At 40.5% G+C, this 25,369-nt stretch overlaps 1 protein-coding gene across 2 annotated transcripts in view; it reads left to right on the forward strand.

The window, feature by feature from the left end:
- LOC101155530 (collagen alpha-1(V) chain) overlaps positions 1-25,369 on the forward strand; it is an 87,607-nt gene that overhangs the window by 21,533 nt on the left and 40,705 nt on the right. For both annotated transcript variants that reach the window (XM_011481505.3, XM_011481504.3), the window contains exons 3-7: positions 6,324-6,537; positions 6,690-6,852; positions 23,326-23,454; positions 24,496-24,600; positions 24,687-25,085. In XM_011481505.3, the coding sequence (XP_011479807.1) occupies positions 6,324-6,537; positions 6,690-6,852; positions 23,326-23,454; positions 24,496-24,600; positions 24,687-25,085 (1,010 nt within the window). The remainder of the gene's footprint in view (positions 1-6,323; positions 6,538-6,689; positions 6,853-23,325; positions 23,455-24,495; positions 24,601-24,686; positions 25,086-25,369) is intronic.

The raw sequence follows: 25,369 nt of genomic DNA on the forward strand, positions 1-25,369 counted from the left end.
TTGTATCAATGCCACACAGACTCAACCTTTGGTCCAAAATTCTTCCATTAACACATTTGTCAAGCTACACTTTTGACGCCGTGTGACATTAGCATGTACTAAATTAGATTTATTTCAAGCGAACCACTACAGAACATTTTAAGTCACTACATACATTTTGCACATATTGCATGTATGAAATTTTGCGATATCTGTGTGATATACTGTACATAATTCACAAGCATTTCTTGTGTTCGTCGATGTCTGCAGAAGTCCTTCGAGGGTTTCAGCCGACAGGTCTTTACGGGAATTTGGTTTTGAGCTGTTTAAAAGTTTTGGTCGGTTGAAAATTGCGCAGTTTATGAGTTTCTTATGTACTTTATATGCAAATTATTACATAAATCTTACACAATTGTATGTTATTTTGTGAGATGCCTTCACAAATATTTGGCTTTTCACGACTGTTCCATGGATGTCCCACGGACTTTTTAGGCATTTACTACCAATGTTTAACTTTATTATCGCGTATACAGGACATAAATCCTATTACCTAATTGGCGCCCACATTTTGGGCCAAATTTAACTTTTGCATTGATTTACATGTTCTTTGCGTGTTTTTTTTCGTACTTCTTTCGGACTTTTAACGTGGTTAATTTGTAATACATCTATAAAAATGTCACCTAAAGACCACAGCTTTACTCACTTTTTTCACGTATATTCACATAAGACCAACTTTCATACGTGAAATATGCGCAAAATGTTCGTAGGCTGTGTGACACGGCCTTTAAGGAATGTTCATCTGTCTAATGTCAGATGATGATTTTGTTGCCATTTACCAGTCTTACTTTTCTTTTTTTTTTTTAGCAACAATTTCAGTAACTACCTCACAACCAGTTGGGAACACCTACGTTGTGGCCGAAATCCCTAACTACTCCAAAACCCCTAAAAGGCTTTTTTTCCTTTCCTTTTCCTACCTTTCCTGTTTTTTAACACAGAATATGACTGTCACCCACTTTGCCAATTAAATATGAACATTTCCGAAGACTTTTTTTGAATCTACTGCAGTCTGACAATGAAAATTTGTATAATTTATAAGATATAGATTAAGTTACATTTATATACAAATTGTTCAAAAGCAATGCATTGTGGTCTATGTTCGCCAATTTTGCTAGACACGACCAGTGACGATTAAAGTCGGGTAGCAGTTGTTCCAGAATGTTTTTGTCCATTATAACAGCTGAACAACCTGTACCAAATTCATGCTACGTTTACACTGGCCTCTGCATCGTGCGATCAAGTGACTACTTCCAATCAAAAGTAAATGCGTTTACCTTTCAGTTTATATCACGTGGCGACAGACCAGTGTGAACACTATAAGCTAAAAGGGCGTTCAAGCATGTTTTTTATCGCACATCGCACGCCCAATGTTTACTTAGCATCAGTACTCAATCGATTGCGCACTTGTCACTGTTTAGTTATGAGCTTCCCAAGATTTGACATCAAGTTCTTGCCAGGCTGCTTCAAAGGTACCTTTGCCTTTGTGCCCTCGGGTTGCAGTTTTATCGGTTGCTTTACATAAATTACCGTTGGGTTGTCTTTTGTAAATTTGATTCCATAATTACAGTAGGGCTGAATTCTTTCCTTTAAGCTCTAGCTAGATTTCTCAAAAAAAAAAGATCAGTGTAGCTGTGCACACTGACGTTGGGGAGGAGCTGTCCCATAAGAAGCAGTGAAAACAGAGGTTGTAGATGGGAGGGAAGTCTGGGTTTCCACTTCTCAGAGGGTTCAGGCGTGCTGACGTGGCTTTGAGTCGCCGTTCTGCAAAAGCACTTATCTTTCTCCTCTCCTTCTTTAGCACTCTTTCCTTTCCCCCCCACCGTTTGGTATCATAACGTTTCGCCTCTGTCATTTCCTTGCAATCCTCTGTGTTCAACAGCAAAAAAGATGCAACGGTTCTGATAAAAACCAGCAAAAGCCGAAGCTTGAAAGACGTGGAGGCTTCCCGTCCCCCTTAGATGCTTCATTGGCCTCAGTGGCCCTTTGATCCGTGCCACGGCTCTTCCTTTGAGCTTAGAGGAGAGCTGCGAGGCTTTTGAGGCCTGCGTGCCCTCACACGCTCTTCAATCAAACAAATACTGTTCACTTTGATGCTCTGTGACAGCACAGCTCCATATGGGCTTTTGTTTAGACACATAGACTGTAATTACACACATGCTACTCATCCAAAATAACAGTCTATATAAAACAAAGCATCTGTAGGGGTTCATAACAGGCACCAGATAGTCTTAAGGTGCAAACAAACTAACTAGCTGTCTGTGGCTTCGAGGCTTTAGCGTCCAGTTAGTGATGTGGCCCATCTTTTGTCTTAACATCAGAAGAATGGGCATCTTATAATTTCCAGATTGCGTGATCATTTTCTACTGCCCCACCTTAACCAAGTTTACTCCCAAGTTGGTCTGCTGTAATAATTCTGAATCAGAAAGTTTAAAAAAAGAAAGAAAAAATCCCAAGAGTTCTGTAAAATGGAGGATACAGCAGCCTTATGATCTGGTAAAACAAAAAAAAAAGCACAGCGTCTCTGTAGGAGAACACACTGGCTCGTGACCTTGCAACCACAGACAGTGCGCGATGATGTATTGGAAAGGAGCGAGTTCAGACGTGCAGTCATTAGATGAACACATGGAAGAAATGGTTCATCTGACACTGCAGAGGCCCCTGAAAACAGAGGAAACCTTTCTTAGCTCAATTATGTGAAGCAGAAAAAGGGAAACTGACTGCAGGATACAATAAAACATAAAGGTCATACTGCAACAACACTGTTAGGAGGTGTTGGTAATTACTAGCAAGATTTGAACATTAAAAACTGTGTTTTGAAGTCAAAGAATCCCACATGAATACACTCAATTTTTACTGCAAGGTTTTTTTGAGTCCAAATAATGGGAAGAAAGTTTGTTTTTTGGAAGACAAAGACATAAATCTATGCAATTCTTTAAATATGTGGCACAAAGCAATCTGTGTAGTTTATTTCTTACATGTCTGTGGTTAAAAACTTAACTTTTCATGTTTTCCTTTTGCCTCAAGCTGGGTCATGTTTGATGTATGGAAGGCTGATTCTGCCAAAACAAAAAAATAAATGGAAAATACTGAAATTACATTTCAGCACTATAATGACAAATGCCTTTTGTTAGTAAATAATGGTTAATAAGAGGACATAAAACTACTAAAACGTTTAATTAAGTACTCCAAGTTGACTGGAAGACAAAGTGAAAACAATCTAAATAAATTAGATATAATTATCTTTCGTTAATATAAAAAAAAAAATTAGTTTAGCATAATGATAGAAATTACAGGACAACCTAGACAGGTCGCCAGTCTGTCGCAGTTACTTTTTCATATATTTTTCAATTTGGCCTTGTTGTTGGACTTGGTTCAATTTGAATTTGTTATCGTCTCAATTCAACCTGTCTTTTTTGCTTTTTCACAGTCAAGGAATAAAGTATGAATATTTTCAGGCTGGACTGTTCAACAAGCTGGCATTTATCATATGATCACTCTATAGGCCTGTTGGCATGGCAACATTGGGAGCAAGCCTCTGAGATGTTAAGGGGCAGATACTCTGCTTCGAATGATGAGCTGCTCTTATAGTTGTTTTTAGCATAAACCACATTTCTATTTCTCATCTATTCGTACTCCTGCTCTTGTTCTGCTTTTCTTTACTTCTTCACCTGCTGTGTTTCAGCCGTTGATGCTGTTAATGTTGCATGAAGAACTTCATTTCTGGCTTTTTCCTCTATAGTAAGGCTCCCTGTAGGAATCTCTGGCTGTAGATCATTGACTGTACATGAGAACTGGACAGAGTGACTCCCACCGCCCTTTGCGTTCCTAACAGGAAGTATCCGCTGGCTCCAAGAAGCCAAAATCCCATAGGCTTTTATTTAGAAGTAAACAGCTTTTACTTAGTCATTCTATTTGTCGGAATAACCATTCCTGTTCTGCCAACTTTTTTTTAACATGTTCTTTCTAATCCAATTATTTTTAGGATATAAATGGGCCAATCAGATGCCTCAATAAAAGTAGGTGAGGCCTGCTGGCCCCCCACGTCAAACATTTGACAGATTTTGTGCAGCCAGTGACCACAGACTTTACCAGGCCACGCCTTAAACACATTTTCTGGTTCTTACAGTTGGTAACCGGGCGCAGACATGTGGTAGCAATGCCAGTGTCAACGACCATCGTCTACTATCTTTTAACACCAGATTTGTAACAAAAAAACTGACAACATGTACAAAAGGCCATTCGTTTCACTATTATTTACTTGTTGGATTACTAGTGTCCTGTGTTTATATTTCTAATATATATGGCAACACAGTGGAATATATTTTTTAAGTATCAATAAATATGACAAACTCTCCTTCAAAGGAACCAAACCTGCTTTCAAGTGGTAGGGGGTGTGGACTTCCAACAAGCTCACTAATAATTGGTGAGAGTGGTTGCCATAGAAATGTTGATTCAGACGTTGACTTGGACCAATCACTGCTTACTGATGTTGTCCGGCTCCAACATGGGGGATATCCTTATTGTGAAAAAATGAATTGATTTCATTTTGTAGAACCTGGAAGTTAAGTCATTTTTTTATGGGTGACGTTACACTTGGTTCAGATCTCTTATACGGTGTAGAGGGGTTGTAGGATTCTTTTTGCACAATAGGTAACGAAAATTGGGCGATTGGGAAATAATATGTCTATATAAACAAAACCACTCACTTTCAGGACCATTTCATATGAAGTTGGAAAGCTAGCTAAAAGATATTTCAACTTCTTTCCTGACTAAAGGGGAAAATGCTGTAGTATTGTCTTTGGCGGACTCCATTGGGGGTGATTCCGGTGTAAAACCTTACCTCCTCTAATCCTCTGTGTCAACACACACTCTAAACATGAGCCCAGTAATGAGAAGCGAGGTATCGCTCATTTGCTGGACTGAAGCAAAAGGACGCATTCCTCAGGAAAGAAAAAACACAGTTTTGTGCCTCATTTAATGGAATAACGAAAATTTGGTTAGCCTTTGTAGTTCAACCCTTTACATAACCCCCCACCTCAGCTGACCCGTCACCTCCAGAGTTTTAGCGATGCTAAAAGTCCAGTGAGCTGTAGATTTTCACACAAAACTCCCCATCCCAGATTTGTTGGGTATTTCGTTCCTCTCTCTGCCGTCCCGTGTCCGGCATCCGTCCCGTTATGTCACGCAGAATTCCTGTTGGGGTCCTGCCAAAGCATGTGCTCCCCTCATGATGTAAAACTCCGCCTGGCATTCATGAAGGAATGATACGCAAAGGCAGGAAGGCACACAGACTTAACTTCCAGATGGCTGACAGGGTGAGACAGGACGAAAATGAGGAGTCAAGCAAAAAAAAAGGAGCATTTTCCAAACTGTGCCCCATTGTCCCAAAACGACTCCAGCCACAAACCCCCGTCTCCTATGTCTGCCCGTCTGGAAGCTAAAGAGCAACAGACCGCTACTGAATTTCAAGCGGTTCTCTGGTGTTTATGTTAAACAGATTCCAAAATGCTGTTTTTTTATAACCTCAATGGTTATAATATACACCAAATACCTCATCTTTCCCCTGCAGCACACATTTACCCACATTAGTTCTCTCAGATGGTTGGAAAGCCGACATTTTCTCTGTGGGAACTATAGCAGATGTGTCCCATACTTGTGCAAAATGAAGGAAATAGTTCAAGCTGCACAAAGGAGTCATGCAGATTTTTCTGATATCTTTCATGTGCTTGCATACCAACACAGTGTTGGTATTTCCATTTCCAAATGAAATGTGTCTTCGATTATTTTCCCCGTAAAAATTCCCGTTCCCTTCCAGGCCGTTGGTGTGTCTGTTAGACGCATCAGCTGGAGGAGAACAGAGGAGAGTCTGAGGGATGGCTCTACCCAAGTCTCCCAGGATCACATGTTTTTAGCATTATTGCTCCTCATCCTCACTCCCCCCCCCCCCCCCCCCCCCCCCTCATCAGTTATGCCAACACGTCCTTTCAGATTAAACCTATCCTCTTCCATTACTATTTAACTAATATTTATCTTGATTATCTTGCATGAAATGCAAGGGACCTGGAAAACTTCACCTGCACTGTTCAGTAACCAGGTATTTATCTCTGAGTCACACTGGTTGCATTTTTGGCTAAAGATGTTCAGGAACTGTTAGGTCATCGAATCGGATCATTCAAAATGAGCCAATATCAACTATGAATTGGATCGACAACCATCAATTATTATATGAATCAAATGTCAAAATGAATTGTTCCACCCCTAATAAAAAACTTTCCCTGTCCTGGCAGGTGATGCTTTTCCGGAGGATTTTTCCATCATGGCCACAGTGAAGCCTAACAAGGGCAGCCAGTCCTTCCTGTTGTCCGTGTACAACGAACAGGGCATTCAGCAGCTCGGCATGGAAGTGGGTCGCTCCCCCGTCTTCCTGTACGAGGACCATTTGGGCAAGCCAAGCCCTGAGGACTACCCTCTCTTCAGAGGAGTCAACCTCGCCGATGGAAAGTAGGTTCCTTCGTACCCTTCAGCTACTCTTTCAGGAGCTCACACCCAATAGTCACTGTAGAGATTTTGCTCAAAAACAAGAGGCCCCTGCTCTGGAAATAGGATGCTCGTAACCCAGTAAGTGTGTGAATTAACTTTACCTCCCATCCCAGGTGGCATCGAGTGGCCATCAGCGTGCACAAGCAGAGCATCACCCTCATTCTGGACTGTAAAAAGAAGACCACCCAGAAGCTGCTCCGAAGCCCCCAACCCGTCATCGACACGAAAGGAATTATAGTGTTTGGAACTAGAATACTTGATGAAGAAGTCTTCGAGGTAGGCGGTCCTTTTTTTTTAATCAATTGAAAAGATCATTTTAGATGTTTTTTTTGCCGGTTGTTATTCAAACAAAGTGACTCTCTGAGCAACTTCATTTTAACAGAGCAGCATCTTGGTGCTAGTATTCAGTACAGAGAGATGTTAGCACGGTCTAAATAAGGGAAAATACCCGATGATCAGAAATGATCAGAAATTAATGGACTTTGCAGAAGCAACCTTTGCTTCTGCAAAGTGCTCACCTTGTCTGCACCTTGTCGGGCATAATCCCACTCAAACCATAATCACTCACAAAAGAAAGAAATATGAAATCAAATTTTTATAGTTTTTCCACAAGAAGCAGATCACTTGATACATGATGTGTTGAGTTGTCTTGGCAATGGCTACAGAATCCGCATGTTGCTCTGGAGCAGCTGGTATGAGGAAAGTGGTATACAGTAGTCCTTCGATATATCATAGTTCATCTTTCGTGGTCTCGTGAATTTCTGTGCAAATTTGCAAGCTTATTTTTTTTCTTTTGTTTTTTTACAGTAGACTTGTTCCAATTGTTCTGCGTCCTAATTGGCCATAAACTCCTTCCTGCCATGTCTCCTGTACAGAATATGTTCAGTTGCTAAATCTACATAAATGTTCAATTGCTATGAGATCTTTGCTTTACTCCTCTATACTTCTATTTGAAGGACTGAGATCTTTTGTACCACCTTCCTTCCTGATAAACTGTGGAATAATGTATTTCCACCTATGTTGATTACCAACTGGCGTTTAGGCCAGCGCAATGCTGCAAATCATTCATGCTGTTCTATCTCAACTATTCTTTTGGTGTCCTTCTTTTGGCTAACTCTAACACTGGATGTGTCACCTGCAAAATCTAAAGAACACACTTTTAGACGTCCTGTAACCCTTTGACCACGTGATCAACATGAATCAGCTGAATCTGACACAGAGAAAAGCAGTAGATGGAAGAGTTGCATAATGACACTAAGCCACCTTGATGGTGTAAACACTTCTGTAAAGCGTTGTATCCCAGCACAAAGCTGGAAAATAAACACTGGAGCTGAAGCTCTAGTGCTAAAGTGATAATAAGAACCCTGCAGCCAATCAGAATCAAGCATTCACACAAACCATGGTATGAGTGCTTGTCATCCCCTGTGTGCATTTTACTTTAAAATGAGGGACTGTGGGAGCCCCACCAACCTGTACGAATCATAAATCCAACATAATTCCATGTGTCCCATATTCCACATCCTCCACAATTGAACTCCACTTCCCATCATCCTGTGTGTGTTTTTTCCTTTTTCTTAAAGCTCCAGTGTTGTACCGGCTGCTTACTCTGCAAGTTTCTTTTCTAAATCACAATGAGAGCTTTTATCCTTCCAAAAAAAGAGAGACAAAATGGGTTAGATTTATAGCTGTCCAATATAGACAGGAAGCCCTGTGGAAACACCTGATATGACTCAGTGTTTGAATGGATAATGAGCTTTTTCTGGTTGGATATTTGAGGCTGTTAAACATGACCTCTTGTGCAGGACACACATGCAGTTCCAGCAAAAGGAATATCCTTTGTTTTTGTCCCCCCAGCTTGTTTAAAGGGGAGATTAGTCCATGAGGCAGAGGGCCTCGATAATAATTAGTAACAGAGGCTGACTGATGTGACTGATGTCGAGCCAGCCGACCCTTAACCTTCCTGCTGCTCGAAGATAGCAAACAGAAAGGAATATGACATCACCCTCTCTGCAAGCCCCTCAAAAGCACTTTAAACTCCAGTGAAAATCTGCTCCATTTCTGCAGATGGAGCAGACAAATATCTGCAGTACAAGACTGTTCACACCATGAACGAAGCAATGAGGCAGAAAGGGTTTTCTTACCTTCGTGTGAACATTAGGGCTGTAATTTGTCTTAATAGTTGGTACGTTTTGCATTTAGCTGTAAGCTAAATGTTTTATCCTTTTGCCAATCATGACACACTTGATTCGGGCAACGCCACAAAGTTCAGCTATCAATAACAGCCCGGCTGTAACCGTGGGAACGAGTATAGGCTTTGCGAGATAGTCTGAGCTCTCCTGCTGAGTGTCTGCTGGTTGGGAGACAGGACAGGCTCCACTGCGTGCAGAAAATGGAAAATATGCCACATACTTTCCAAATTATGCTCAGGCTGCCCCCCCCCCCCCCCTACTCCCACCTGATACCAACTTCTGCTAAAGTCAGATATAACCGATAGGTGGTCGGCATGAAATAATACACTGAATGGTTTGAATTTTACTGCCTCACTAGTCAAATTACAGACTTGTGATTTCCAGTGGGTAGTTTTTTTCTCTCTTGTCCAAATTCCTTTTTCTGAGGCAGGAAAGCCATTATATCAATTGAGAATAATATTATTTTAGCTTTTTTTCTCAGAAATTTTGCACAAAAATTCACGTAAATGACCATAAAACCAATGCCAGGTGCAAGTTACATTCTTATCTATTACATCAATTTGCCATGGCAACAAGCAAAGTGGAGGTAAATGTAAAATGCTTTTACGTAAACTCTTAAAAGCCAGTGAATGTTTGTGCTTCATCAGAACGGAAAAACGGGGTTATGCAAATTGACCTTCGACAAACGTTCCACCTCTGCTCAGCTTCAATCCCAGGATGTGAAAAGAAAGAATTTTATAGAAAAATTCAGTCGCTTTTAAAATAGAAGGGTAAAACATCATTAATATTTACGAAGATTGTGTTGAACTGTAAATCGAATCAACTCATAAATGAGCTCATGAACTTAACTGTTCACAAGTTCAAAACCTGAGGAGGTTTTGATTCAACCGCCCCCATCCTAAAAGATTTGACCCAAATACTTTCACATTAGTCAGCCTAAACAACAGAAACAGCCCATTAAATATGGTGTTTTAGTGGAGAAGAAATGCAAGAGTAGTGATCTTCTGTAGACAAAAAGAAAAAACAAACGTATTTGTACCAATTAGCGAATAACAGTGTTGGGTTCGAACAAGGTAAATCTGATACAAAAAATAGATCCACACAAGTGCATCCATCTAAAACCTAAGCCTTAAAACACATAAAGTTTTTAAAGTGAAAAATTCCAGTTACATGTATTTAATTATTTATTTATTTAAAAACTGGATTCCTTTTTTTAATTTAAGTAAACCTGCTGCAGCAGGAGGATCTTATTTTAGGCTAGGGTTTTCCCGATGGATGATACTATCGTCCATCGTGATGGCTGACTGACATCACGATGGAGAGACACCATCGTGATGCCACGCTGCGAGTCGACACCATAAGCCGCGGTTACACGTGCAAAATATCTTGATCGGATCAATGCTCGGATTAGAATCCTTTTTGTCACCGTGGACCGGTACAACGCAAGACACGTTTACCGCGGACCAGTGGGTGGGTGGGTGGTGGTGGTGGTGGGGGGGTGTTGAGGTGCAACGCAAGGCACGTTTACCGCGGACCCGTGGGTGGGTGGGTGGTGGTGGTGGTGGTGGTGGGGGGGGGGGGTGTTGAGGTCCAACGCAAGGCACGTTTACCGCTGCCTGTTAAAGGCAGATTTCCCTTTTTTAGCGGGTGCAGGTTCCTCTTCTGTCCCTTTATTGGACCGTTTCCCCTTGTCAAAGCAACTTTCTAAAGAAGTTTGTTTTTTGCTCATTTTGGTTGTTTGGGTTTAATTTTAGCGGGGTGTATCACGTGATGTTTGGTGTTGCAACTTTGACGTGCGTTAAGTGTGACGGATGTAACAGAGAGAATCCGGTCAATTTTCAAAATAAAACGTTTTTTCGAAAAAAACAATTGAATGGAAATTATTTTTTCTTTCTGTTCGGCCCGGTGGTTGGGGACCACTGGTGTACATGGGCCCAGAAAAACTTTTTCCGATTAGAACAAACGTTTACGTGGGTCACACATACAGTCGGAATAAATCATTCGCACATGCGCAGTAGTGTTTGAAATACCGGAAGAGGAAATAAGTTCAGCTGTAAACATGCCAAGCTGTCACATACATAGATAACTGGCAGCTCGGTAATATACGTGATGATCTCCTAAATGTGCTTTTATTATTGTTACGGTTATTAGTAAGCGCTCATCATTTTTTTTTATCCGTGTGGTCAGTGCTTATTTTGTGGAAGAACGGAGCCGGAAGAAGCCAGGGTTAGGAGAAGGCTAACACGGGCTAACAACATTTAGCCTTTGATGAATTTAAAATCCATACGCGAAATGCTGCAATCTGTATCTTGGCTGCACATAAATGTGTGGGAATAACATCAGCCTTTATTATTTTAGGACACGACTGGAAGCACAAATTCACGTGATTTGGGTGTGTGAGCTTTGAAAAGCTCTCGTAGCTCGTAGCTCTCTCACACATAGCACACACATAACAAAGCATCCTCCCTTCCCCTCAAACACAAAGCTATAAGTCAGTTTGCTCTGCTCAGAGACACGGCCGCTTGGTCCACTGGTCCACTTTACTAATCAAGTGCAGCAGCGGACTACTTCTTTTCTATTTTTTTTTGTTTTTTGTAAGTCACTTTCCTCAGTTTATACTGGACATTATTTTTTCATCGCAGATGAGTTAGTAGTTGGGGAATAAAATAAGTAAAATTACCAATAATAATTATGTAATAATGAAAAATTACGAATAGCCCCCCCATCGTCATCGTCCATCCCGTTGTTTTACTGTGAACGTCGTCAACTGCCAATTTAAGGGACATGGCCCAACCCTAACACAGGCTGAATTTTATTTTGAAAGAAACCTATATGAAAATGACCCGAAGGGGTCTTTAGCCGTTCAGGGTTACAGACTTCTGGTATAAAACATGAGCTGCAATGGAGAAGGCACGTTCATGGAGACCTATTAATGAATCATGTGTCTTAAAAGCATTTTTTTGTTCTCTCGCTGGTGTGATGCTCTGGCTTCAACTGTTTGTGCACAACATTTGGGTGGTATTTAAAGCCCCCACTGCTTTAATATTTCAGTCTCCTTTAAAACTTCCTGTATAAAAAAATTGGGTAGTAAGTTTTGCTTTGATTAATAGAACAGGCCACATAAAAACACAGAGGTGGGATAATTTACAGTTTTTCAGATTATAAACAGCTCTTAGAGAACAAGTAGTGCTTTTATACTGAAGTGGTTTGTGGTTTTGTATCTAAATAAAGACTATCTGCCTCCTTTAAGCACCATTGTGTTTCATAAAGCTTCATATGAGTGTTTGCAATGCTGTTATTATGGGATTTTGAGGCAGGCAGGTTTTTACCCACTAACCAATGGTGGTCTGCTGGAAATGCAGCATTTGGTCAAAGGGGTTACCATTATGGCAAACTGATCCTCAGACAACTTCCTGACGTGGATCTTGAAACCTCCATCGTTTGTCTCATCAGCAAACAACCCTTTCGGATTTCCCGATCCCTGCTCAAGTTTTTTCGTGAGTCTTTGCAGAGAAAATTAAATTAAATTAAATTTGATTTAATTTAAAGCATTTAGCCCATGGTGTTCACACTGGACCCGCAGGAAGGGACTTCTTCTTCTTTTCTACTACTAGTGCATTACTTGGTGAGGTAAGGTGAGAGGCTACCATGCAGGAATCCAGGGTTCGATTCCTCGGAGGGGAAGAAACAATGGTACTGGGGGCAATTACCATATCAATGGCGAGCAGTTAACATCACTCAGTGAGGGTCCTTCGGCTACCGCCTCCTGAGCGCAGTTCAGCTGCAGCTCACCGCTCCCCCAGGGGATGGGTCAAATGCGGAGAAGAATTTCCCCATTGAGGGATAAATAAAGTATCCGAAAAAAAAAAAAAGGAAAAAAAAATTCCCTCCCGTAGTCCCTAACTACTAAAAAACGATCTAGTGGCCTGGATTTTGAAAGCAGTTCAGGCACTATGCTTACTGCTTTTTTTTCATCGGCAACTGAGACGTCACCAATTTTCAGAAGTACAAATTTAAGTAAAATTGAATAAATACGCTGTTTTCTGTTGAAAATTTGGATAGTTTGTTAAAAATAAACTGGAAAAAAATGTTTTCCTCAAGAAATCGTTGATTGCATTGGGGTCTATAATTGCTAAAGAATCAATGAACAGTGGTTTTTCGCAGAAAAAATAAAAAGCCAGTGTCCATATTGGACAGCTCTACAATATGATGAGTGCACTATATAAAGCAGTTTGTTGTGAGTATTGAAGGAATTTGGACACAACCTTGTTTTAATTCACTTCTGTGAATTAAAAAGGATGCCATCCAAATGCCACTAGCAAATCTGAGTTCCTAATTGGTCATAGTCCCACTTTGTTTTATTTTTAACATACATTCACTGGCCATGCGTTTTATGCGTAGAGCTATAAGAGCCACAAGAGCTATAGCTACGCATGAATACCAGACTTTTACGTGGAATTCACGTGCATTCACGCCGTTTACATAGACTTTTCATGAAAGTGATTGTTTGAAGGTGTGTTGCCGCAGCTTTAGAGCTCTCTGGTTGGTGGCAGTTCTGGTTCGGTTATCTCAATTCGTGTCTTACAAATTGTTAGACAGAAGTTGCGTTTTAGAGTCAGAGGATGTTTTGATTTACAAGGCTTTGATTACGTGAAAAGGAAGTTAGGAAACGGCAAGGCAGAAGCAATGGGTTGGACTAGATTAGCCAAAAATTTTGGATCTTTACTCTGGAATGATCTCCCCGTTGTTCCCGTGGTGGATAAACACAACAGGAAAGAAGAAAAACTTTGAATGGTGTGTGTTACAGAAGGGATGCTAAGCTTTTTAGAGTCTTTTCTGTGACTAGGATAAGGCATGCAGCGGGGCTCCTGCGGTGCAGTCAGAGCCAGGAAAAAGTAGTAAAACGTACAGCACATGAGCTTGATGCTCGTAATAAGTTTTTATATTCGACTGGCCTGATGAGGTTTGCACATCCTGTTTCCTCATCCTTGCCTCAGGAGTTCATTTTTCTACCATTAACTCAGCCACCAGCTTTTTGCACTTCACACACCGACAGCATACAGTAAGCTGGTTTTACAGCAAACCCTTCAAATCTACACCTTTTTTTTCCACTCAGTAGCTTTTTAAACTGTGGCTTGGCTTTGAATAGATGAACCTTGGCGCAGATTTTTGCGATAAAAAGCCTACTGGGGGGGGGGGTTTGAAATGCCGTAACAGCTCGGTCACTGTTTAATGCTTAGATAATAGCTTTTCTTCTGGTGCCGCATTAGAGAAGAGCTGGAAATTTGATGCCCCTGCTAGGGCATTCATGGCTCCTCTGGTGCAAAATTATGAGGGAGTGTCAAGCCCTAGTTTGTGAGGTTGGGGAAAAAAAAGAAGGAATGAAACATATCTTGAAGATGTGCTTTTAAGTGGACAGTGTAATTAGTGAATGTGAGTTCGTTAAATGAATCCAAATAGTTAAGAATGCTCTGAGAGTAAACAAAGCTATAAAGACACTTTGTTGTACACTTTGGACCTATTATCTATGAAAATTCACAAATAAATGTCACATCTGCCCACTAAAAGTGAATTGAATCATAGTACTGTAAAAAAAATAGAAAAAAGCGATAGGATCAAACAAATGTCCTCATGTCTAATGTTTCTTTTTTACCGTTCAGCTTCTATTTCAAATTTTCTAACATTGCAGATTTGGTACCTCCTGCCCTCTTGGGGGTTTTGACCAAAAAAAGTTTGGGGCCAAAAGCTTCCGAGTTTGCCCGACCTCGACCTCATGGATACCTGCAGATTGTGTCGTCGGTGGAATCTAAGATCTGCGACTTAAACCAACGAACACACATTTTTGTGTACAATCTGCGGAGGACGGGATCTGCATCTGTAATTATTTACCCTCTCAAACAAGATAATAAAACAGTCCTAAGCCCCATTAGGGTTTGGGTAAACAGCTGTCAGTTGGTCTCTGTGGAAAGCTGAGGCGCCACATAATCGCTCTCTAAAAAAGAATCATGAAAAAGCCAAATGAACACAGATTTAAAAAACTTCAAGTATAAGTAAGATCAGGGCTTTAAAGGTTTGTGCTGAGACTTGTACTTGCTCTTGCTTGTAATGACGTTACCAGATACTAGGTGGTGGTACAAGCTGTTTTGTTGTAGCTGTAGCTGATGTAGCAGAATTTGCAGTCTAAAGCAATTTTCTAAACAAAATTCAGTTTTTGTTGATGTTTTAATTCAATGACCTTTGATGTCTTTAATCAACCCTTTGACCCCAGAGTTTTAGCTCGAGCGTTGAGATTCTTTGGACTTGCGTAACTGTTTACACAATTAAAGTAATTCCAGTGGATTTTGAAGATGAAAAAAATGCCTCTCCGCCGACACGCAACACTTTACAGCAGTGAAGTGTTCATGCAATCAACGTAAATCGGCTTCTGTGGCTTTTCTCCGCATTACAATCAGCTGATTTACGTTGATGGCATAAACCGTCGAAGAGTCTGCGCTGTGATATAACTTTGTGACAAAGTATTCGATTTGGGATGTATCATCTGATGCACAACCACTGAATTCAAGTACAGCTAAGTTTTTTTTAATTTTATTTATTATATGTATAATTTTTTAGATAGATATGCTGTGTGTACTTATATAAAAAAGCGATACACCATATTTATTCTTTATCAAACATCTATAATGATAAAACAGATTATGTTTTAAAGTGAACCTGCGATAAGTAAAATCCACAAAGTAGGATTACATTAAAGTAGGACATTTTAAGTCTGTAAAATCCCTCAATACACACTTTATACACTTTACTCAGACAGACATGAACATTTTTACACATTTTTCTCTTGTAAAACTCTAAAAGATCAAACCTTCATAAAAAAGTAACTCCAATATTTTAGAATAAAAACAAAAATCTGATTGCGATTGAAAACTTACGTAGATTCGGCCAACTGAACGCAGTCTGTACAGGACACAAGGCACGGAGGAGATTGATTGACAAGGTCAACAGCCAATCAGGACCAACAACACCAGAAAAGTTCAATTTTAGGTCTAGCGTTTCCCAACATCTGCATAAACGGGAGTCGAGTCCATATTTTCCCCCAAATTTACGAAAGATTCATGCAATGCTTTTGTGTGAATGTGGCTCCAGGAGAAAGTTGAGGGCAATTTGCATCTTTGCAAATTATGACTGAAAATTAAATCATTGGAAACAAAAATTGAGAAGAATACTTTCATAAATTAAAAGTATTGTTCTTTTGTGGCACATCTGGCATGTGGTACACCATTCAAACCACATCAGTTCAGTCTCAATGCAAGTTAAAATTGTTTCTGATTTGTGAATTGTCTTTAGAGCAGTTCTCGTTCACAGATCCTCTGGTTGGCTGGAAGTCATCTTGCAGAAATAGGTCTAATATCAGCAGTTTGTTCATGATTGTCAGATTTCCATAAGTAAAAACTTTCTTAGACGTCCTTTTTCATACTTTCAAGTTTTACAGAAGATGGATTACCATATGGCTTCCTTTTAACCACTGCTAAATGTTGCATCCTGAGGTGGACTGCCTGAAGAGACACACCAGTACCATATGAGACCCATAATCTACCTTTTGCCCTTATTTGTACAATGAGTGTTTGGAGCTCTCCATAGACGAAGCTCCTTCTTCTAGGAGGTGCTATCAAAAAACAACTCTTCCCTTATAAAGTGTAGCTTTCCCACTGATCAAACCAAGTCAAAGGGGAAGCAACGTCTTTGAGAATGATCTGAGAGACGTTCTCACTGCAATCCTTCCCAGCTGGATGTTGACTTGCAGTAGACCAGATGTTTCCTCATGCAGGATTCTTTGAAGCCAGTGATTGATGGTGACCAATGACTGCTGAGGATTAAAGCATAGCTCCCACCACTGTGTATTCCTCTGTATAACTTTGAGTTCTGTTTCAGAAACACCAGCACCATTCTGAGGTCTGGTGTTCATCACCTGTATTTTAGGTGAAGATCAAATGTTTCTGCCTTGTTCTGTCTGAACTGAAGGTCATGCTTCATGGATCAAGCACAATGCTTTTTTGTACATTAATGTAGGACCTTAGTGGCTGCAGGGAGGATGGAGTTTCCATCACGGATAACTCGTGTCAGATGTTTTTCTTATTCCTCACGTAATTCCTTTACTGTGTCAGCAAACCCCAAAGTGTCTCTTCAGCAGGAGATTTCGACAAACGTCCAAGCCAAACATTCAAAATGGACTCCTCAAGGAGGTGGTGTGGGGGGAGGTTTTTCTCTTCCCAAAAGAGCAGGAAATGGGAGCATGGCTGCCTGCCGTCCTTGGAGACATGGGATTAAAATGGAAAACGATTAGAGTTTTGTTGGAAGCGGGACAGTTTACCAAATGGAGACAGTAGCAGTGGAGAATGGAGAAGTGGGGTGGCAGACGGGCTTGTTGCTGTTGGCTGAACGCTGAGATTTTGCTGCAGTTTAGATGAGAAGGTCTGTGTGGGTGGAAAAGCAGCTGATTTCTGGAGGTTTTTATGTCCACATGTTTCTCTCCGTGCTAGATCCGCTTATCCAGATCTGTGGACAGAATGGATCTGATTTGTTTGTTAGTCTGCGCTGATTTATATTCCCTCAGAATTCCGACCGCTGCAATGTGTTTTTTAGACTTATTTCTTTTTTCTGTCAGGATGGATGGAGGATTGTGGGTAAATATAGTCCATGAAGACCCTCGCTGATCATATTTTGAGCTATTTTAAAAGTCTTTCCGTTGTTTTTTTTATTAGGATTATGCCAAAATCCCCAAAATCTGTGTCGTTTCCTAGGACAGAGTTTCTACAGAGTGGCAGTAGTTTGTTAAAAATTCGAGATTTGAATACTCAGAAATGCAATTATAAGCTCAATTTTCTTGTCCTCCATTGTGAGAAAAATGACAAAAAACACAATTTTCACAGGAGTGCGTCTTTAAGATTACTTAAGTTCCCTCTATCAGTGCAGAAAAAGGATTTGCAAGCTGCAACTGGGTTGCTTCCAGAAAGGAAAAAACATGTCTCTTTGAAAAATAGGTTTCAGACTTCTAAATTTAATTTAGAAGAGAAAACGCAATGAAGTAAGTCTTCCTCACATTGATTGTTGGTCAGATTTTATTTCGGCTTATTGCTCACTGGCGGGCACTCCTGCCCCCACCTGGACGCAGCCAAAATACCCAACAGAAATGAGGGCTTTGGCAAAATATCTTTCAGTATAAAAGCATTCTTTGGTCAAACGCAGAAGAGAGAAAAAAAACTAAATCAAACTTTTTTTTTGTAAGCTTCTTCTGCTCCCATAATCTAATTGAAAGATGGAGCCTCTTTGTCATCGAGGAGATTGATGTGCTTTTTCTCTCAGTCTCCTTCAACTTGATGAATGTTAAGTGAGGTCAGCTTTTACTCTCACAGCCACAGGCGATGTCTTTTCTTCCAAAGCGAGGGATGAGGGAGAGGAGCAGAGTCATGTTTCAGTGCTCTGTTATTGTCCAACAAAAGAAAAAAAAAAAAAGAATCTTCCTTCAGCAGCATTCTGTTGGTCCAAATGCGTGTTGGATTTGCTGTTCCATAAGAGACTTTGGGTTTCTTTTATGTATATACATTAGTAAGTGATGCGTGCAACATTTCTGCTTCACCCAATGGTACATTTTCAACAATTTTCTCCTTTTACTCCTTCCATGTTTTAGCAATTGGGGTTGGGGAAGAGCCTCATTAACATACTGAATCCCTGAGTCTGTATTTCTAACTGCTGCAGTGGGAATGTGGACTCAGTGTACACTAATGATTTGAATATCTCATGCCTTAAAGGGTCGCTGCATCGAGTTGACGACTCAGCACCAGCATACAAAATTAGGAATTTGGCATTAGCGTACAGCTGGGGTACAGTATAAGATTATTCACTAAAACAGCCACTTTTTGGAACATTTGGCATCAGAGCTGGTCGGGTAATGGCTGCGAAAAAAGCGCAGCTACGAGTCAAAGGCAGGAAATCAGATCCAGGTTTAGTTCATGGTCGTGAAATTGGGAAGCTCTGCATTTTATAATGCGTTAAATATGATTTTCTTTTCAGTAACTATCTTCAGGCTCAGAACACTGCAAAAAGATGCATCCTGTTTTATTAAAAGTTTCCTTTTTTCCCTGGAGAGAACTTTAGCATTTTGTGTAACAGCACTGCTGCAAAACCTGCAATTTTTCCAACAACACTTGTTAGTAACAATGCTAAAAGCTGCATTAATGGTTGGAATTTGGACATACACTGGAGTATTTCTTGAATGACTTCATGCTAATTGAGGAGAAACATGTTTTTGATGTATTGCTGATATGTACTCTATGACCGTCTTGACTCACATGTGGATTTAAAATAGTTGATACATTTTTTGTCCTATTTTTTAACTTTGCTTTACATTTCAAAGCTTTAATTAAAGACTTGCCCAAATCCTCTCTTGATTTATTGTAAAATCGATCCCAGTCGTCTTTCAACTATGATTTTTAGCCAAAATAAAAAGCAAACTGTGTTGTTTTTTAGGTCATAGTTTCTGCAGATATACAGTTGTTTATTAGAAATGTGCCTCTTAGTTGTGGGTGGGCCAATATACTCAAAAAATGCATTTTTAAGTTAAATCTTTTATATACGTTTACTCCATTAGCAAAAGAATGCCACAAGAACTTGTTAAAACGACCATTTTCATCAGATTGGGTCCTTACATCATCTTAACTGTTTTTGCTACTGATTGATTTAAGCTTTTCTTACCTTTTTTTTCCATTTATTCCAATTTTAAGAATCTCTTGCCTTAAAAAAATGTTGTTATGGCGCCTCCATGTCAACTCCATGTACATTTCTGCATACATTTTAGCTGTAGTTTGGATATTGAGTGATTCCAAGAGAAAAATGCTCCATAATTTGTCACATTTTGTGTCCATACCCACACCCAGTCTCTGCCATAGAAACTGTTGGATCTGGGACAAGGATGATTGACAGCTAAATGGCCAGAGAGACAAAATATATAAGACTCCTTTCAAACTACCACAACTTTGACCACAACTTTACGCAATTTCTGTAATTCCAGTGGAGTTTTAAACGGAAAGATATGCTATGTGCAAATCAGCGGATTTTTGTTTACTGCGTAAGCACTTCACTGCTGTAAAATGTTGCATATCAGCCCAGAGATGCTTCAAAATCAGTTAGAATTACAGATTCCATGATTGAAGAATTAAAGTTATTGAAATAACATCAACACTGGAGCTAAAGCTCTGATTTTAAAGACTTAATTAGTAAAACATGGTAAATTTGAATAGTTTAGGCCAGTTTTCTGTGCTCCCTATGTAAAAGTGTGCTCCCTTTCTGTGACCTGAAAGTACCTTCTCAAATGAAGCTCAGTGAATACTTTTACTGGTTTTTGTAATAGTATTGCAATGCTAACCCCTAGTAAAAAGTACACTTAATGTACTTTAATGTTTTTTTGAGTACAGAGTGTAATATAGTATACAGACATATACTGACTCAATACTTCTTCAGACTAAATTGGAACATTTTCAATTTACAGTTTATATATAGATAGTATATGAAAAGTAAATTTCAAGAATACTGCCTCACTTTTACTTGTGGTAGGTAATTGAATCCTGTCTGATTAAGACTGGATGTATGTGAGTAACCTGGTTTCTATAGGTAACCTGGTTACTGGAGCATGCACAGCTTTAACCTGGTTTCATCACATTCACTGCCTAGCAGGGACATCTTTGCGCCCTTCGTCCGGTGTTCTGGTGCTTCATTAAGTGTTGAGTGTAAGCATCCTTATCAAATGAACTTTTAGAAAAACTTGTTTTTTTTCAGAGAAAAAATCTTCAGATTTAAAAAAGAAATCTGGTTATAAAAACTGGGTTTCTTGTTTTGTGACTAAAATGTTGGAAGCGTACATTGGTGCCCAAAATATAAAACTTTTTGTACAAAAAATCTTTAGTGGAACAAAAGAAATAGATGAATAAATATTAAAACCTACAGTAAACGTGAAAACCACGAGGAAAACAAAGAAAAAGGGTGATAAAACAGAAGATCTGACTTTAAAGAGAATCCAAAGACTTTAATAGCCCAAGGAGAATTGAACTGAAACAGAAACAGCTGTGGTTGACTGAAACTAAAGCTGCCACTTTGACTGAGGAAGAAGAAAAACACCATAACAGAACAGAAACTGACCACAACACACGACTTGTTACAGCCCAAAAGACCCCAGGCCTCCAAAATGTCGACTGGAACCAAAGTCTGAAAGTCTGAAGTCCTAAAAGCACATTTGTTATTTATTAACACCTAGCAGCCATCCAGGATCCTCCCGGAGTTCTAACTTCACACGTTTCTATGTTCCACGTGACTTTACCTAGTTCTATTTTTCCATTTTATCAGACAAATAAAATTTTTTTAAAAAAGCATGCTGGCCTGCAGGAGGTTCTCAGAAATGTTCTCTACGTGTTCTATATTTACCAAGAACCTTCTGAGGGAGACTGTAGGCGTGCATTGAAAACATGTGGAAGAAAACGACAGTGTTCCTTCACCGGATCGCGGGTCTATTTTCAAGGTTTCAATGTTTTGCAGGTTTTTTAATTAAATGTGTGCATGCTTTTTTTGTGTATGTGATAGTGCATTGTTTTCTGCATCCTGATTGGCTGTCGACTATTTATGATCTCCGTTGTGTCTCCTGTACAGAATGAGTTACAGTAATCTTCAATCGCAAACAGATTTTTGTTTTCATTCTATAATACTGTACTTATTTTTCTACGAACTCAGAGTTTAAACAAGAAAGAAAAGTGTGTAAATGTTCGTGTCTGAGAAAAGTGTGTTGAGAGGAGTTTTACAGCCTTAATGTAACTAAAATGATTGTCATAATTAAATAAATTATTGCAGGTTAATTTAAGTCCCATGACGAAAAAGGGAGATCTCTTAATCTTAATCCTTACATTTGTCTGATAAAAAGGATAAAAAACAAAGTTGGGTCACCTGACTGAGTCATTTCTATCCATGTCTTGAACAATTCTGTTTCATTACTGACTTGCCCAACAGAAGGAGAGATAGGCTCCAGCATCCTTGTGAGCTCGTAAGGGAGGGCGTGGGTTTGGAAGATGGATGGATGTTCCATCACCTGGCTGTAGTTCCATGAATCTTTGGAGATTCAGCCACAACCCATGGCACACATTAGTGCCACTCATCTAGTGGATGAGTTAGCAGCCCTTTCCTTTTTCTATCAACGGTGGACACTCCCCTTTTTCGCTGTGCACGTCTAAGACCGTTAGTCACATTCTACCACGTCGCTCTCAGGGTCTTTGGGGCAATAATATGATTTATTATATTGTCCTGCTGAATTACAGTCCCACCACTTGTCGGGGTAATTTATCCTGGAATTCTTCTGGTTGCTCAGGGAGACAAAGAAAAATGAGCAAAAAGCAGAAACAGAAAATTACCAGAACAGAATGTGAACGGTTGAGTGCTTCTTCCAAACTAGAGGGATGTTTTGTTGTATAAAAGGCTTATTTTTTCTTGAGTTTGACCTAATTTCTAACATTGAATGCGCGTCATCCCCTCTAGCCCATCTGCTACATACGGTTTTACTCGAATGAGGGAGGCGTGGATGGACTGGGAGTTGAGAGCTGCTCAGAAAGTTTCTCATGAGCTCAGAGTTTCTAGATGAGTGTTTGGGAAATTCTGGCGTCTCTGTTTAGGAGGAGAGGATGGATATTCTGGCATTAAGTATAAATTGATAGGACTGAGCAGGGAGGTCATTGTGAGCGCCTCCTTCTGGGTCATTGACCAATCGGAGAGGAGAACTTCAGCAGAAGCAGACACATTTTATATCATATATGCATATAGAGTGCTTCATAAATCCACTCGTACTTGTTTTAAAAACACTCATTGTAGGGTTTTGGCTGGATGAACGTTGTAATTGATTTTCAAACTTATAGCTATTGACATAATTAAAAACACTTTCTCCTCTGCAGCGGCTCGCTCCCACAGCCAGTTCCCCCATAACTCTGAGTGTGTGTTTGTTTCTGCTGTGTTGATTCTGCGTTTGATTGATGTGGAATGACATCACAGCCTTTGGAAGATGGGATCAGGACGTGTTTGGATAGATACCGTAAAGTGTCAGTGCCATTTGCATTCTTTTCAGAAACATGTGGACAACACACCCAGCTCCCCACGTAGCCTGGGGATCCTTCGGAGCCCTTGCTACTCCCCCCCCTCCATCTCTTGTTCTCTGCTCACGTTCTGTCGATCTCTGTGTTAGTCATGGGAGCTTTTTTCTTTCCTAAATCCTGTTCTTCCCTTCAGCTTTGCACATTTTGGCTCAGGAGATAACAGCCCTGGAAGTTACTCAGGGGGCAAGTCGGGTCTGCTCCCGAGCGCCACTTTGCACATGTGAAGCTTTGGTCTTACGCAATCCGGGCCTCCTTCTCCGCTTTATTATGTGCAGCGTCTGCTGGAAGTCCTCAGCTCTCACAGCCTGATTGCTCATCGCACCCGGATGACCTTGAGCTGTTTGCAGTGATATCACAGCTTCCTGTGTTCTTCTGGTTTCCAGGGAGACATCCAGCAGCTAATGATTGTAGCAGACCATCGCGCTGCCTATGACTACTGTGAGCACTATAGCCCTGACTGTGAGGTGCCAGCGCCAGACCAGCTGCAGAACCAGGACCCCAACACAGGCAATGTGAGTAAAACTACTGTTCTCCTAAAACTAGAAGATGTCTAGTTCATGTTTAATAATGATACCAATCTGCCCTTTTAATACTCAAGTCATTTTCCCTCCATCAGCTGCTAAAGCATCTCTTCATCTACTTTGGTTATACCTGGACTTTTTATAGACCCACTCCGTTCATCTTTGGATCTGTTGCAAAAGCACTCTTAGTGATATTTTAATTATGACGATGCGGTTTTTAGCCAAAATCAAGAAACCGGTGTCGTTTTCTAGATGAGGAAAACGAAAACATGCGTGGATCTTGTCGTCTACAGGTAGATGCATCAGAATGGAGCGAAGCAGGAAGCTTGTGGCTTGCCACAGTTTTTTCTCCTGCTCCTGATTCACAACAATGTGACTAAATATATAAACAGAAATACAGTTTTAAACTGAATTTCTCTTCATTTATGTCCTCCATCATCAGAAAATTGCAACAGGAGTATGTTAAACACCACTTCCATTGGAGTGGGTCTTTAAAGAAGCTTTCCATTAAATAGTTAGAAGTTCATTTAGCACCCTGAAACCAGTTTTCTGCTTCTCTGGCTGACCTCGCTGCAGCTCATTATCCCAAATCCATAATTGTCTTCAAATTAGACCTTGATTGGTTCCTCTTCTAAAATAAGAGCTCTCTGGCTCACGCAGGAGAACTACAAGCTGCCAGAGCAAAAATGCTGAGTGAGAAGAACGGAGGTTATTAGGCTGTGGAGTTAGTCAATAACGTTCAGGAATGATACGGCGCCTGCCATAGCCTGTTTGGCTGCAGTATATGTGGAATGTCGGTGCGCCTTGTGCATGTTAATCCCTAAAACTGCAATAGGATGGACTGGATGCTCTTCCTCTTGAACTACAGTCTCCCTAAAGTCAACGAGGTCCAAAAAATCAGACATTTATTCAAAGAAAACAGGCGTCAAACTCATTAGGAGAACCAAGTAGTCATTTGTGTGTTGCAAAATGTTTAGAATGGTCCCATCTCTTAATCCCATCCGCGTTTAATGCTGTGTATTTCTCTTTAAGAATACAAATGTGGACAGCTACTACTACGAATACCCCTATTACGATGACTTGGGAGGAAGTGAATACGATGCGAACATCTATCCCGACTCAACGACAGAGCCCGAGGTAGTCTGACTTTAAAGGTTTGTCCCTTCAATGAGCTGACCTTAGAGGACATTGCTGCAACCAATGTGCTGTGCTGGGTGTGTTAGGTGGAAGGTGGAGACACAACGCTGGCCGACGTGGAAGAAGTCCCGACGAGTAGCCCCGATGGCTCCATTTCAATCAGCTCATCGTCTGGATCATCATCCAGTTCATCAAGAGGCTCTTCTTCAAGCTCTTTTGCCGGCAGAAGTGACAGCAGCTACAAAGAGGGAACCAACCCCGATGAAACCTACGACGACTACAACTACCCATACTCAGAATACTACGACACAACGCCTGCGCCTGGAGGCGACACCAGACGGGTCACCATCACTGACATTAACACCGGAGGCGGAGTCAACCTGGGAGCAGGGGGCAGGGTAGACTTGGAGTCCAGGACTGAAATAGAAACAGCGCTGTCAACCAACAGTGGAGGATCTACATTAACACTCAGCAACAAAACAACAGTAGGTGGATTCAAGTGTGCCTGATGTGTTGCAACAATTTGGTGATTTAATCCAACCCCTTTGATGCTGAGTGTCAAGGCAGTGGGTCCCATTTCTAGAGTCATTGGTATGACTCAGCCGTGGATTTGAGCTTACAACCTTCCAGTCTCAAGGGCCGTACACATCGGGACGAATATCGGCGCACGTTATTCGCCAGCGTTTTTCAACACGTTTTTTGTGTTCACACCCAAGCAATTTTCGCTGACGATGAGCCGAGTGAACATGCAAATTCATTCCTTGACATT

Source organism: Oryzias latipes, chromosome 12 (genome assembly GCF_002234675.1).
Source record: "Oryzias latipes chromosome 12, ASM223467v1".
Taxonomy (NCBI): Eukaryota; Metazoa; Chordata; class Actinopteri; order Beloniformes; family Adrianichthyidae; genus Oryzias; species Oryzias latipes.